The following is a 16,356-nucleotide window of genomic DNA, read 5'->3' on the forward strand; positions in this document are numbered from 1 at the left end:
CGTTCTTTGGGCTGGCAGTCGTTGTCGGTGGATGTTTGCTCTCGCCCCCAGGAGCTTGCAATCTTCAGACAATAGTAACTTTTCCCGTTTATATTGCTCAGTAGGAGAAGAGTTAAACAAGAGACCCAGGATTTGGCCGGACCCCCTCTGCTCTCCCCCTCCCAACTTCCAGATGTGCTGATCAAATAAGTTGCAGAGAGAGAGAGAGAGGATGGGGATTCCTACAAGGTATGTGGGAGGGGGGGTGTAACTGATCCTGATCATCTGTAGGAGGGGCTGCTGGGCTCCACCACCCTCCACTCCTGCTCTAACCTCCAGCTCACAGTGTGCAGTGCTCAGCAGTGGCAGCCTTATACAGGGGGATCACTCAGTCACCAGCCAGCTTCCCCACCACCGCCGCCACATCTGGACCCCGCACATGTGGGACGTCGCCTCGATTGGCCTCGACATTTGAAACCCACCGTACAAGGGGGCTTATTCCTATCCTGAGTGTTCAAGGAGGGGGACAAGGATGTCTCACTTATCGGTCAACGACCACTTGGAGGGGATCCTCTCTGACTTTGAAGGTAAGGATTATGTTACTTTTATGTATAGAGATGTAGCAGAGCAGAATTTGTCATTTAACTCTTTGGGACTGTATGGTTTGTGAGTTGGGATGATGGAGCAGTGTTCCCCAACCTGTAGTTCTCCAGCTGTTGCACAACTACAACTCCCAGCATGTCTTGACAGCCCTCAGCTGCAGGCTGATCAGTAGTGCTAAGAAAAAGCACAGCTACATTGAGAGAGCACTATGAATTGTAGCAAACCCAGCTCTGCTACATCTGCATAATACTTATCTCTATGGAATCTGCTTCTGACAAGTTGAGTTTTGCTTCATTTTAATAAACTTCTTACCAACTTAGCTCCTCGGTATCTGACAAACCTAGCTCTGCTGCATCCGACACTCTGAGCTCTGCTGCATCTGACACACTGAGCTCTGCTGCATCCGACACACTGAGCTCTGCTGCATCTGACACACTGAGCTCTGCTGCATCCGACACACTGAGCTCTACTGCATCCGACACACTGAGCTCTGCTGCATCCGACACACTGAGCTCTGCTGCATCTGACACACTGAGCTCTGCTGCATCTGACACACTGAGCTCTGCTGCATCTGACACACTGAGCTCTGCTGCATCTGACACACTGAGCTCTGCTGCATCCGACACTCTGAGCTCTGCTGCATCCGACACTCTGAGCTCTGCTGCATCCGACACACTGAGCTATGCTGCATCCGACACACTGAGCTCTGCTGCATCTGACACACTGAGCTCTGCTGCATCCGACACTCTGCGCTCTGCTGCATCTGACACACTGAGCTCTGCTGCATCCGACACACTGAGCTGTGCTGCATCCGACACACTGAGCTCTGTTGTATCTGCCAAAAGTAACTTTGCGGAATTAGAGTATGTGAGCGTCATGTGTGACAAGTTCAGCTCTGCATCATCGCATAAGTTATCCCGGCAATATTCGATAATCTTAGATAAGACAATCTGAGCTCTGCTGCATCTGACACACTGACAATTCTGTAATTGATATACTAAGCTTTAATAATATGGAAATCTGAGCTCTGCCACATGCGACAATCTGAGCTCTGCCACATGCGACAATCTGAGCTCTGCTACATGCAACAATCTGAGCTCTGCTACATGCGACAATCTGAGCTCTGCCACATGTGACAATCTGAGCTCTGCTACATGCGACAATCTGAGCTCTGCCACATGCGACAATCTGAGCTCTGCTACATGCGACAATCTGAGCTCTGCCACATGCGACAATCTGAGCTCTGCCACATGCGACAATCTGAGCTCTGCCGCATGCGACAATCTGAGCTCTGCCGCATACCACAATCTTAGCTCTGCCGCATGCCACAATCTGAGCTCTGCCGCATGCCACAATCTAAGCTCTGCCGCATGCCACAATCTGAGCTCTGCCGCATGCCACAATCTGAGGTCTGTCGCATGTGACAATCTGAGCTCTGCTACATGACACAATCTGAGCTCTGCCGCATGCCACAATCTGAGCTCTGCCGCATGTGACAATTTGAGCTCTGCCACATGCGACAATCTGAGCTCTGTTGCATGCGACAATCTGAGCTCTGTTGCATGCGACAATCTGAGCTCTGCTGCATGCCACAATCTGAGCTCTGCTGCATGCCACAATCTGAGCTCTGTCGCATGTGACAATCTGAGCTCTGCTGCATGCCACAATCTGAGCTCTGTCGCATGTGACAATCTGAGCTCTGACGCATGCCACAATCTGAGCTCTGACGCATGCCACAATCTGAGCTCTGCCGCATGCCACAATCTGAGCTCTGATGCATGCCACAATCTGAGCTCTGACGCATGCCACAATCTGAGCTCTGCCGCATGCCACAATCTGAGCTCTGCCGCATGCCACAATTTGAGTGCTGCCGCATCTTAGAAACTCTGATGAATTGATCTGTGCTGAACCTCACTAACACAGCTCTGCTCTATCTGATCACCTCCACTACATCAGTATACCGTATCATTAGGTGATGTAACGTTATTTCCCCTATATATATATAGCGTTATCCCTGACTATATCGTATGACTTCTGGCATCAGGAACGTCGCTGATTCTTCTGTCACTGCTGTCACATCCCGGTGACAGGGCATGCTGAGACTTGTAGTCCCTCCAACTGATATCGGTTTACTCCCTAAGATTCCATGTATTTTATCTTATATGGATCTTATGGGGTTAAAGGGGGTTTCCACTCCCCACATAAGTGTCACAAAGGAGATTCCCTTTAATTGACATCTGTCCTGTTAACCCCTTGTCAGCTGCACCGTGGGCTTTCCTTCTGTTTGGAAAGATTTGCGCTAGCGTTCCAGGATGGTGAAATGTGGAACGATGAGAGTGATAATCATCACAGAAACCTAAAGAGTTGGGTGAGATTCAGTGATGACTATGTAATATGTAACCTACAACTACAACTCCCAGCATGCTCTGACAGCAACATCTATGCGGACCCTTGGGCGACATTCGCAGTCTGCACCCTGTCTCCCCTCACTGTCAGCTTGACAAGTATTGAACATGTTTCCCAGATTGTGATGGGCCCCCGGGGGCCCCCGGCTCCAGCCTGACAGCCTGCTGCTGTAGGTGACTTGACAGCATTTAACCCTTAGCATGTGACTGATACTGGGAAATGCCCCAACAAAGTCTTTTAAAGGGGTTGTTCACCAAATTTGTTTTTCTTTCAAATCAACTAGTGCCAGAAGTGCCGGGGATTTATAATTTACTTCTATTCCAAAAATCTCAAGTCTTCCAGTACTTATCAGTTGCTGTATGTCCTGCAGGAAGTGGTGTATTCTCTCCAGTCTGACACAGTGCTCTCTGCTGCCACCTCTGTCCATGTCAGGAACTGTCCAGAGCAGCAACAAATCCCCATAGAAAACCTCTCCTGCTCTGGACAATTCCTGACATCGACAGAGGTGGCAGCAGAGAGCACTGTGTCACACTGGAGAGAATACACCACTTCCTGCAAGACATACAGCAGCTGATAAGTACTGGAAGACTTGAGATTTTTTTTTTTAAATAGAAGTAAATTGCAGATCTCTGGCACTTTCTGCCACCAGTTGATTTGAAAGAAAAACAAATTAGGTGAACAACCCCTTAAAATTTCTATCAGATTTTCAATTCCTCACTTTTTCAAGATCTCTGCTTGCTGAACCTGAGTTGCAATAATTAAACCAAGAATTTTTTTTTTTATCTAGTCATGTTACAATGTAGCCTAGATTCCACCATAGCTATAATGACTGCCGCTGTGTGAGTCCATTCAGGAACTGCAAGCAGAGATCTTGAAAATTAAAGTGATTTTCTTAATACAGCCATATATATATATAATTTTTTTAAAAACAATAATCGCCTCCGTCCGTAATCCGCCGCTCATTATCTACTTTGAACAGATTATAAATGTAAAAAAAAAATTTATGTAAACAAACATGAGGAAACGGCCACCTACGCGCGAATGTGGCGTGTATATATTATCATGTGTCCTAAAGTCTATAAAGTACAGTTCTCCAACCTGTGACCCTCTAGCAGGGGGGCAAAACTACAACTCCCAGCATGCCCTGACAGCCGAAGGAGAAGATTGTTATAATTAAATGTATTACACAAATGTTTACACTAATATTGTTACATTGTAACATTTCCTCTTAAAGGAACAGAAGGTTCTTTTTTTTTCTTCTGTCCTCCCACCCTCCAGGGGGGCTGTTTAACATGCAGGACCCCCCACCACATGTATGTGCTCCGCTGTGTCCCAACACGCCGCGTGTCCACAAATGAGGGGATTTCACCGTCTACCTCTTTTGTCTGCTGTCACTGTTTGTCTATGGTTTGCACCCCCTCCCCCTCCCCTCCGCATTGTCTCTTTGATAAGTACAAGGGGCTGGAAGACAACTGCTGGAAGGTTTCTACAAACATGAAAGCCACCAAACCCCCCTGCCCCATCAGGGGTACCCTTCTGCCAGTCATGGTGACACAGTTGTTTCCTGGCCATATGGGGATCATCCTCTTGGTGTCTGTTCTTCTGGGGAATGTCAGACAGTGACAACTACAGGATGAGGGGGGTCCCAGACAACATGTGACACCTGGAGTCCGGCCCTGAGCTCTAATATACCCCCTTACAGTAATGACTATGGGACCCTAAGATGTCACTAACTTTGTTTGCTGTGCTATAGAGTGCCTGAAATAATACCGCCATATGGGGCCCAAATATTACAACCACATACTTTGCTGTGACTCAGTAGCCCTTGGTGTCCATATAATGTCTCATAGTGCACAAGTAATAGTTCTACACAGTACCCTCAATAATATCGCCAGAGTGCTTAAATAATAGCGCTATTAGTAGTGCCTTACATTACCAGCCAATATATACTAGAATACAAAAGCACCCATCTCATATATGGTACAGTGCACAAATAATAGTGCTATACTGTGCCCTCAGTAATACTGCCATGTAGTGCCTAAATAATAGCACCATAAATAGTGCTGTATATTGTGTAATCTAATACTTTCAGCCATATGCACATATCATAGTACTATATCGTATCCTCAGTAATACTGGTATATAGTGCCTAAATAATAGCACCATAAATAGTGCCGTACATTGTTGTCACTCAGTATCAGCTAACATGTAATCTAATACTGTCAGTCATATATTGTCATAGTGCACATATAACTATACCGTACCCTCAGTAATACTGCCACAGCGTGTCCTAATAATACTCCCATACAGTACCCAAATAATTATAAAGTAAATCTGTAAGAGTGCTATATGTTGCAGTATCAGTGTCAGCCAATATATAATACTATAATATAATCAGCTATAATGCCATATAATGTCTGACAACACTTCCGTACAATAAAGGTTACAACTGTTGCTCAAACACAACCCCAGCCAACATGTTATTGTTATCAGGCATGATGCACATAGGTGCCCACAAATAGTTATCTAGCGTACCTTTAATAATACTGCCATAGAGTGCCCAGATAATAGCACCATAGAGTCTCCAGCTAACAGTGCTATACCTTGTAAACGCTTGTATCTTCGTACCAGCCGACAAATAATCTGATACTATCAGCCGTCATGTCTGTATAGCGTCTGTCACCGTGCACAGTCCTTTAATACTTTCTGTAATACCGCCACAGGGTGCCCGAAAATTACGGCCACAGAGTGCCCGGGGAGTGCCGCCACAGAGTGCCCTGGAATTACGGCCACAGAGTGCTCAGGGAGTGCCGCTGCAAGGTGCCCTGGAATTACGGCCACATAGTGCTCGGGGAGTGCCGCTGCAGGGTCTCCATTTTTTTCTTTTTACTGCAAAAACTCTAGATCTCATCCTCTCTGATTTATCCTAGTAACTATAGCTGGTTCCCCATGGAAGAATCCGTCTGCCCCTACCTGCTGTGCACTATCTATGATACTGCCCCCTAGAGGTCCTTGTGCAGAGTATTCAGGCACAAGCAGGGCAATAACTGGAATCCCTCCTCCAGGTGATTAGGGGGGCCCCAGCCCCTGTAATGGGGCCCCATAACACAGCGTGTGTAATCTCCTGGGCCGTACAGGGGATAATCCGGACCCTGCATTGTGCCCCGGCTGTGTTCTACTATAGGGGAGGATAATTGTCTGACGCTTTCTCCCTGTAGGGACAGGATCTCACATCATTCATTTTAACAGAGGGCAAAGATGAAAGGTGGCGATCTTTGCCAGGGGCGTGGTGCGGACAAAAGCGTGGGAGGCTTTTCATCCTGGCCGGACAATACGTGGCTTGTGTTTGATGTAGCCCAGGATATAATGTCCCGCAGCACTTTAATACATCAAATATTCCTTTTCTCTCTGTGTCTTTGCTGTTTACTGAACGTTTCTACCTTTAACTCTGATCCGTCGCTGATTGATTCGTTCGGGAGGAGGCAAAAAAAAAGACCAATGTGGCTGAATATTCTAAGGGACTTCTTAAAGGAAATGGAGCATTTCTTTTAGGAGATAGCTTAAAGCATAATATACGGCATTTCCTCTCATTTTAATATAAGGGGTTTTTGATTTCCTAGAGAATGTTTTCTATAAATCCCCTCGAAGTGTAAACTTAATTTGGTGACCTGCACTACCTTCTTTCACCATTGTCAGTGCAAATATTCCCATAGACAGCAATGCAACAGCGCCACCATTTCTTGTATATTTAAATTTGGCTATTCTTGAACCCAACGGGCTGGAAATTTGGAAAGGTTTGCACATAAAGGAACATTTTCATGCTTTTTGCGTAATAAATTTGACAAAATTTTCTTGTGACTTTTCAAACCTGGCGAGCACGTCATCATATGTTGCTGGTTTTTGCACAGTTTACTGGTGTCAGCTGTTGACTTAATAAGGGCCTATGGATCATTTGCCATTTTTCTCTGTTTTCGGTGGGCCTGCAGAACAGGAAATGAATGGTGCGCTGGGCTATATCTTCCCCCTGCTCTATCCAGTCCTGTTTGTTTCATATGGGGTCATTTGTCTTCTGGGATCATCTATGCGGGATGATGTCATTCTCCTAAGGAAACAATTTAAAGGGAAATCGCCTAAATCATTTTTTCGGCTCTTCGGTTTCTCAGTTATAAAAACAGTTAAATTGTCAGTTTTTTACACTGTTCCATTTCCTTTACAGTTTGTTGGAGTCGTTCTCGTCTTTCTGCCTACAGGCAAAAACCTGTCAGCGCTCAGAAGAGAGGGAACGCAAGACGGATAGAAACATTAAACAGATCCCGTAGCGCTGCGGGCAGTGAGCGGTTAAACCTGTGCCCCTCCACCTGTCACTCACACCTCTGGCTCTGTACATATATCATGCACTCCCATAGACTCCAGACCCTTTCACTTTTTCCACAATTTGTTATGTTGCGTTGTGGCCTTGTGCTAAAATAAAATAAATCCCAGTTTCCTCATCATTCTGCCCCCCCTCCCCCCGTATCACATAATCATAAGTGAGAACAGGATTTTAGATTCTTTTATATCCATATAATCGCCATTGCCGTCAGTATTCACGGTGGTTACTTAGTATTAGGTTCTCTACTCTTCCCTGCCTGCCTGCCCAGTATCCCTGCTCTTCTCTGTCTGCCCATTCTATCTGCCCTTCTCTGCCACCCTGCCCAGTATCCCTGCCTTTCTCTGCCTGCCTAGTATCCCTGCTCTTCTCCCTGCCTAGTATCCCTACCCTTCTCTATCTGTCTGTCCAGTATCCCTGCCCGTCTCCACCTGCCTACCTACCCAGTATCCCTGCTTTCTCCCTGCCTAGTATGCCTACCCTTCTCTATCTGCCTGTCCATTATCCCTACCCTTCTCTATCTGCCTGTACAGTATCCCTGCCCGTCTCCACCTGCCTACCTGCCCAGTATCCCTGCTCTTCTCCCTGCCCAGTATGCCTACCCTTCTCTATCTGCCTGTCCAGTATCCCTGCCCCTCTCCACCTGCCTACCTGCCCAGTATCCCTGCTCTTCTCCCTGCCTAGTATCCCTACCCTTCTCTATCTGCCTGTCCAGTATCCCTGCCCCTCTCCACCTGCCTACCTGCCCAGTATCCCTGCTCTTCTCCCTGCCTAGTATCCCTACCCTTCTCTATCTGCCTGTCCAGTATCCCTGCCCCTCTCCACCTGCCTACCTGCCCAGTATCCCTGCTCTTCTCCCTGCCTAGTATCCCTACCCTTCTCTATCTGTCTGTCCAGTATCCCTGCTCTTCTCCACCTGCCTACCTGCCCAGTATCCCTGCTCTTCTCCCTGCCCAGTATGCCTACCTTTCTCTATCTGTCTGTCCAGTATCCCTGCCCTTCTCCACCTGCCTACCTGCCCAGTATCCCTGCTCTTCTCCCTGCCCAGTATGCCTACCCTTATCTATCTGCCTGTCCAGTATCCCTGCCCTTCTCCACCTGCCTACCTGCCCAGTATCCCTGCTCTTCTCTGCCTGCCTAGTATCCCTACCCTTCTCTATCTGCCTGTACAGTATCCCTGCCCTTCCCCACCTGCCTACCTGCCCAGTATCCCTGCTCTTCTCTGCCTGCCTAGTATCCCTACCCTTCTCTATCTGCCTGTACAGTATCGCTGCCCTTCCCCACCTGCCTACCTGCCCAGTATCCCTGCTCTTCTCTGCTTGCCTAGTATCCCTGCTCTTCTCTGCCTGCCCAGTATCCCTACCCTTCTCTATCTGCCTGTCCAGTTTTCCTGTCCTTCTCTGCCTGCCTGTCCAGTATCCTGGCCCTTCTCCCCCTGCCTAGTATCCCTGCCCTTTTCTGTCTACCTGTCCAGTATCCCTTCCCTTCTCTGTCTTCCTGTCCAATCTCCCTGCCCTTCTCTACCTGCCTAGTATCCCTGCCCTTCCCCACCTACCTACCTGTCCAGTATCCCTGCCCCTAACTGCCTACCTACCTGTCCATTATCCCTGCTGTTCTCTGCCTACCTGTCCATTATCCCTGCTGTTCTCTGCCTACCTGTCCATTATCCCTGCTTTTCTCTGCCTGCCTGTCCAGTGTCTCTTCCCTTCTCTGCCAACTCTCTTGTTCCACTATTAGGGTAGAAATAATTTTCCATAGCGCATCTCGCGTTCCATGTGGGAACCTGTCAATATCCCCCCACTCACACACACACCCTGAACCCTAAAAAGAAAGAGACCAAATAAGGAAAAGAATGACCCCCTCATCCGCCTGTGAGGACATGGATGTGTCTAGAAGGGGGTGAACATTCCTTGGAAGTGACATGGTGCTGAGTGAGGGGAATCATGGGCACACGTTCCCTCCAGCACAAGATCTCACTTGCCTCCTGCCTATTAGGACCTGTTTTATGGCTGTGATAATACTGAATTGATTAGGGTGGAGGATGGGACTTTTCCCTCCCTACTTTGTCATGCTCAATTCATAGGAGGAATGTTGGCAAAAGCAACATGATTTAACCACTTGTCTCCCAACGCCAAACATCGAGACTTTACCATAACAGAGGGAGATTGAGATGGCGCATATACCCCTTCTTATAAAACCTTACAACTTTCGGGTCCACACAGTGATAGCTACGTTATGGTCGCCCGCTATTTCGGATGTAAGCCAAGCATACACCATGCTGCCCATTTTGGTGGGACCAGCCTACCATCCAACGTTTAGACCAGCCTACCGATTCTTCACCAATAACTGGAAGAGAAGGATAAGATTGAATTGTGGGATGCAGAGAGGACTGCCAAACATCTACAGTGTGTTGAGTCCATTACAAACCATCTACAGTACTTCTTGTGTGGAGTCTGGTCAAGAAGCCATTGGCCCTAGATGCTGATACTGTTTGATCCAGACCTTATCGATGTACCATAGATGTCCATGGCCAGCTCTGCAGACCGATACATAGGTCACCTTACTTTAGGTAATCCCGAGCAGTTCTGTGCCAGTGGTTCTCTTGGGATCACAAAACTACAATTCCCAGCATGCCCTGACGGTAGTATTGGCTATACAATGTTTTACAATCTGTGGAAAGCTACAGGCTCAGTAGAAATATGAAATGTCCATACAATTCGCTGATGACGATCTGGGGTCATGAAGGGCCAGTCAGGAAACATGGCCTCCAGGCGTGAAGCGAGAGCTAGCCCTTGTAACTCCGCACCCCTCCCCCTCAATGAGCGAACAATGTTTTATTCAGACTTGTAATGACTTCTGTAAACTAAGTGATGAGAATTAAAGTGGATAATGAATTGGGGATTATTAGAATTGCCTCCATTAGAAGCCCCCCCAGGGGTAGGTCTGTGGACTCTGCAGTCCATGAGGCCGAGTATTGGTCTTCAGAGGCTTAGCCGTGCTGGTTATATCCTCCTATCCGGCCATGTTGGTCCCCACCACATATTCGGCTATGGCTGGATATTCTGTAGGGGTCTGGAAACGCTAGTTTGGGCAGTGAAGACTCTGTGACCCCGATCTTCACAACCTATCAGACAATGTAATCTTTCATCACAGCCTGGTTGACAACATGGAGTCTCGAAACGTCAAGTCACATCTGAATTTTGAGTTATTTTTCTTGCCCTCGGGAAGAAGAAATATTTAGTCACAAGACAGTACAAGGAGCATCTACAAATAGATCAAAGTCTGTCAACATCCTGAGCCTGACAATGCATCAAGATGTCAGGACCCATAGCTGGAGGTTCAGGAAGACACTGGAAATATCTCCACATGCCGTCCATAGTGCAGGGTGGTGCCGGCTAACCAAGAGCCTAATAACCCGCCATATATTTAATTGACCTTATTTAGTCATGATAGAACTTAGTTCACTTACGGTGTTCCTCCATTTTAATCTGATTAATAGTTGAAGCTGGGATGATATGACTGCTGCCAGTCTGCTGGGTATTGATAACCTGACAGTCTTTTCCGAAGGGTTGTCTGGCCGCACATTCTTAGCAGCTAGTCGATCTCACATTCCACACGGGGCTTGGCAGACTCGTATCCATCTCACTTTATTAATCCGATTTTTTTATTTTTTTTTCCCCCTAACATGTATGGATGAAATTCTGTTTACGCGGGGAGTATTGTTCTCATAAATCGTCTTGTTAGGAGTTTCAGGTCATAAATCGTGTCCATAAACTGGTTCTAAAAATAAGCCGGGTAAATAACACATCACACATCTCTCCAGTGATGTCGTCAACCCAACGTGTCTACACATCTGCCCAAGAATGGCAGCTGCTCTTTATGTCCGTACACGAGATGGTGACCACTATGGAAAACATTTTTAAGGGTATAGTCACTAGTTACTGCAATGCTAAGGGCTAAAGAAAAATTCCCACGTTGGGTGCTTATAACATAACCACACATACATGAAGAATGAATGGAGGACCTGCTGCACCATGGTCTTCTTGTTGGCCCCCAATATCTGTTGTTGGGAAAAAATATGTTGGAATTCAACATGACCACTCCTTTTGCTCAGAGATGTCCATGCCTTCCTTTTGTTGTGTGGAGGTCAGGGAGATGTTGGGCTGACAGCCATCTTATGTGTATATAGGTGGTCTTAGATATTAGATTTTATTTTTAGAGAGACTTGGCTTGAGCTGAAGACCTGAGTAATCTAAAACAGATTGTTTACCAGGGACATATTGCCTGACAACCCCGCTAAAAAGACTGTGACCGTCAGACAAGCCATGAAGAAGAGTAGAGGCATCTTGGCAGTGGTCACGCCATCTCATCTCCGAGTCAGCAGGCGTTAGTTATCAGATTTCTAGAAATGTTGGTGAAGCTCTATAGATCATGTCGATGAGGATATGGCAGCATCACATTATTCCCTTCCCGTGTTGTATGATGGAAACTCTGGTGTGGCATTAATATGGATGGAGCAATCTGTGACCATACAAACAACATAAAGCATCACCCCGCCTTACACACACATGAAGACTGGAGATAAGACCTTAACGGATTATAAAGAAACCTCATATGCTTTGTATACCATGAAGACACGTATGTCATGTATGAAGGAACATGATCTAGACATGACTCTCAGGTATGTGATCCATCCCGGAGACAGGTCGTGCATTACCTGGTGATTAGGGTCATCTGATGCATACAATTGCAACGTGCAGCGAAGTCACGCTAATCTCTTGTAATTTGGTGACTTTACAAGACTTTTTATGTGTCAGGAGATTAGGAGGACTCTTAATAGTGAGATGACAAATCCCCCTTTCCCCTCTGAATGAATAGACACGAGGCTACGTTACACTTCTGTGGAGTCCTATGGGATCAAACCAAAAGGGTCGCCCAGTCGCATTCCAGGACTGTACCGCAGTATAAGTATCCCATACCTAGATCTGTCAGCAGTACAAGAACTTAACTAACCTTTCACCTTTAAGGTCACAAACCTAGTGCAATCTAAAAACAGCAAAGTCAAGGATTGTGCAAGGTAAGACTTTCACTTGCCCAAAGGGCCCTCTGCCACGTAGGAGAACAGCTGGCCACGCAAAGCAGACCCTTTCAACCATATTGATGGCTACCATAAGGGGCCCCCCCCCAAATGTTGCTTTTGATCATGTCCGGTATGCTGAACATGTTTGCAGCAGTTTTATGGTGTTAGTGGGGCATTTGCACCATAACTGGACCTTGGGCCCCACAAGCCATGTCTCCTTTACTCCAGCCTGTTGAGATTGTGACTGTTCTGAGAGTGGCAGCAGAGAAAGGTTGGGGGAAGGGAGGGGGAGATACAGGTAAATATCCAGGTGTAATCTGATGCTGGACAGGGGAAAACTGCACAGAAGAATGTTCAGCTTCCTTCATAATTACTTTCCACTCTAACCCCTTCTGTGCTGGAACGGAGCCTGAGAGACTTCTAGAACACAGAGGAAATCTGTGCAGGAAACTGGGGCAGACTTGTAAAGTCCAGAATATGGTTGGATACCTGTAACCTGCACATGATAGATGTCTATGGCCGTATACAACGTCGGTGTAATCAGAAGCCAGTTGGAACCCATTAGCCACATCTATAGCCTCGCCCGGGGCCCGGATCAGGGCACTGCTTAATCCACACTATTACTGTTGTCTTACTGTCAGTTCCAGATTATCTATACATAAAAGGGTAAATATAAGAGTGGAAGACGCCCTCTCGCATAGGCATGCCTGGCATACTTGAAGTGGTGTCTTCGGCTGAGGCTCATGGGAGTTGCAGGCCAGGACTGAGCTCTTCTCCTGAGGGGTCACTGACTTGTGAAAGTTATCGCTCTGGGGCAGGATTAAGAGGGATTTGGGTCCGGTGCCATTGACTTGACCTGTTGACATTCGAACTGCAGGAAGAGTCGGATTGGGGGAGATGTCGTTGACAGTGGTGGGCTCAGTACAACGTGCACCAGTCCCTGTCACTCATTTGTTGTCTTAGATCAGTGGGGCCTCCATGACCACAGGGTCACCTACCTGCATTATGATATGATATGTCGACTCAACAATCATTGGTGTTGATACCTACCAGGTTGGCGGTATTATGAACACCTTGGGTGAATCCACATCAATGTTCACACATGGCTGATGCTATTATAGAAACTGATGTAGATGCCAATTTAAACAAGGTTTCCATGAAAACTGACAGAAACCAGAATGGGGTACAGTCTCTGAGTGGTTAAGCCTCAGACTTCGGGCCTTCACGTGTTAGTGTCCTTTTTACACAGGCCGATTATCATCAAGGAGTGTTGCTAGATGCAATCCTTTAGTCGATAATCAACCATGTAAAAGTGATCAGCTAAGGAGCGGGAAAATGCCCGATCCTCAGCTTATCGCATCTTTCTGGACATCCGCCACACAAACAATACAGTTATTGGTCGTTCGGCCCGGCTTTTTCATTCTGAAGGTACTACAACAAGTGCTGATCTTGCTGATTGGTGCTCAATTGTGTCCTTGCATGGCCCCATATTGGGCCGTGTAAAAGGACCCTCAGATATGAGACCAGATGGGTTATTAGACTTCAGGAATTTCAGGTCAGCTGCCCAGATCCTGATCAGACGCTAAGAAAAGCCAAGTTCTTTTGTCTAATATGCTAAGGACGTGATGTGAAATATGTCTTGGAGTAAATTCCCAGATGTGGACAAAGATACTTTTGGAATTGATATAGATATGAGGCCAATCTAGACTGTGCTTATCATCCAAGGAGCCATCTAAGCTGCAATAGTCCAGAACCAGAGACTTCCTTGTACTTTGTAGATTGCTCTTGTTTAGATTGCCTAGCAAAGACATGACTTGTTTACTGGGTGTCTACCATGTCTACATAGACATGAAAGACCCATAAACATAAACTAACCCTTAATTATGGTGCTAGGATTTGTCACCCAGGACAAGGGTATGGCGTTTGTTCTCCACCATGACATTTTGGCCATTTCCTTTCCTCGTTTTAAAAAGGGTAAGGTTCTCACAATCCAATCGCCCAACATTTGGGACTAACCACAGTTGGGCACCACCTTTCCATTGATATGTCGGCTCCTGAACACTACCATTAAAGTTGCACTTGTGGATTGTAATGGTTATATAATAGAATGCCTTTTCCACAGTATACAGGCTTGTTGTAGACCTTCCCACAGAATGTGCCCCTAAAGAAGTTTTTGGAAAGTTTTATTGGGTGGATTAGGGGTGGCACTTTGGGACTCCAGAATGTTTGGCAGGTATGGCATTTGAAGGTTATTCTTCCACCCTCATCCAGTTCCAGTTGGTCCTGGTGTGGGTAAACTGGCTACATGGTCAGACACTGCTTCCACCGTGGCCTCCTCTGACCCTTTGGCTGCTATGAGGATTTGAAACTAGCCCAACTGACCATGAAGTCCACTATCCAGATAGAAGTGTAAAACAAAGCTGCGTTTAGAGAGACTTTCACTTCTTGTCCTCGCATTGACCCACTTTCCCCTCTGTCTCTTCATCACTCCTCTCATCTCCCGGTTCTTCTCTTAAATGTCTCTGGCAACCATTGTTGGGACAGAGAATGGGAAGAAAATGTTATCGATGGGTTTTAGCAGCGGACTCTCCATGGCTGGCTTCCCATGTTAAACAGAGGGATTGTATTCCTCCTGGCTCTTCTCTCTGCCCTGCTGCAAAACTGGAATGACTGTCCGATAACATCTCGTGGCTGTCTCTCGGGGACTGAAGGCGCGTCTCTCAGGCTTTTGATGGAGCTGTCTCAGAACAGTCACAGGATGAAGTCGGTATCTCGACCGCAGTTATAATTGCTTTTCTTTTTAGTTTGTCATCTGCTCTGTAATCTGCGCTCTCTGATCTTCATCGTTCCCTGTAAATTTTCACGTTCTCCTTAGTGTTACATAAAGATGTGTTAACCCCACAATGGCTGCTTCGACATTGACATAAAGTTTGCTTGTTGTTCTACAAATGATCCTCAGTTAACATGTATAACTTTGATTATAGGAACCTACTTAAGGGTGATGGGCAACAAATGGACCTTATAAGAAAAGGCGATTTAGAGGAGTTGGTCAAAGTCTTCATAGAGCCATAACTGGTCCATTGTCGTCTTGGCATCTTTATAGATCTTCCATAATTTTCCAAATCTTAGTGGACCAGGCTGAAGAATCAATCTGCTTATAGTCAGCCACAAACTTGACATACTAATCGGAGAGACTGCACCTTAACTTTGGTCAAGAAAGTTAGTAAGTTGGGTTAGTTCTTTTTTAATAAAGTTTTTTCCTAAATGTTAAAGGGGTATTATGCCCCTATAAAACACCAGGTTTGAAACATGTCTCCAACTTTTTCACTACCTAACATACCACCCTGATGGACATGAATAGAGGACAATGAGATGATATAGTATTGATGCATGTGTTGTGATGTTGCCTCAAAGGCCAATTCGGACTCGGCTTCATGTCTTGTAACCTCATAATCAATTTCCCATACAGAAGAAATATGGCTACCTCCATGAATAGTGTGTGGTTATGTATCATGGTTATGGAGGAAGCAGAGCCGTTGAGTCATTTCCACCACTTAAGGGGCACCATCTGTACAATGCTGGTTGTGGTTTCCATAGTCGTAAATCTAGTTTACAAAAAATGCTGAAAAATCTGAATAATAACGCAGGGTGACATGATGAACGACATGGTAACTGCTGCAACGATCGCCTCTTGATGTCTTCTTGCCACACAGGAGTAATCCAGCCTCTAGTTGTCCACCTACTTTAGGTTCCTATAGATTCACGGCCTAACAAGCACAGTCTTGTCTGAAGCTCAATCTGAAGGTGGAGAGTGGCAAGACTTGGGCCAGCCCTTACATTACCCAATCTTCAGTCAGTTCTCTGGACACCTTCTAGGAATGCAGCCATATTGAAGAGGTTTTGACCATGTCCAGAGAGT

The 16,356-nt window shown here is 46.4% G+C and overlaps 1 protein-coding gene across 1 annotated transcript in view; it reads left to right on the forward strand.

Annotated features, from left to right (window-relative positions):
- The first annotated feature begins 260 nt into the window (after positions 1-260).
- The window catches only part of SEPTIN12 (septin 12), a 65,091-nt gene continuing 48,995 nt past the window's right edge, over positions 261-16,356 (forward strand). The window contains exon 1 of the mRNA XM_069984304.1: positions 261-566. Within this exon, the coding sequence (XP_069840405.1) occupies positions 512-566 (55 nt within the window). The 5' untranslated portion in view covers positions 261-511. The remainder of the gene's footprint in view (positions 567-16,356) is intronic.

The sequence above is a fragment of the Dendropsophus ebraccatus genome, chromosome 9 (assembly GCF_027789765.1).
Source record: "Dendropsophus ebraccatus isolate aDenEbr1 chromosome 9, aDenEbr1.pat, whole genome shotgun sequence".
NCBI lineage: Eukaryota > Metazoa > Chordata > Amphibia > Anura > Hylidae > Dendropsophus > Dendropsophus ebraccatus.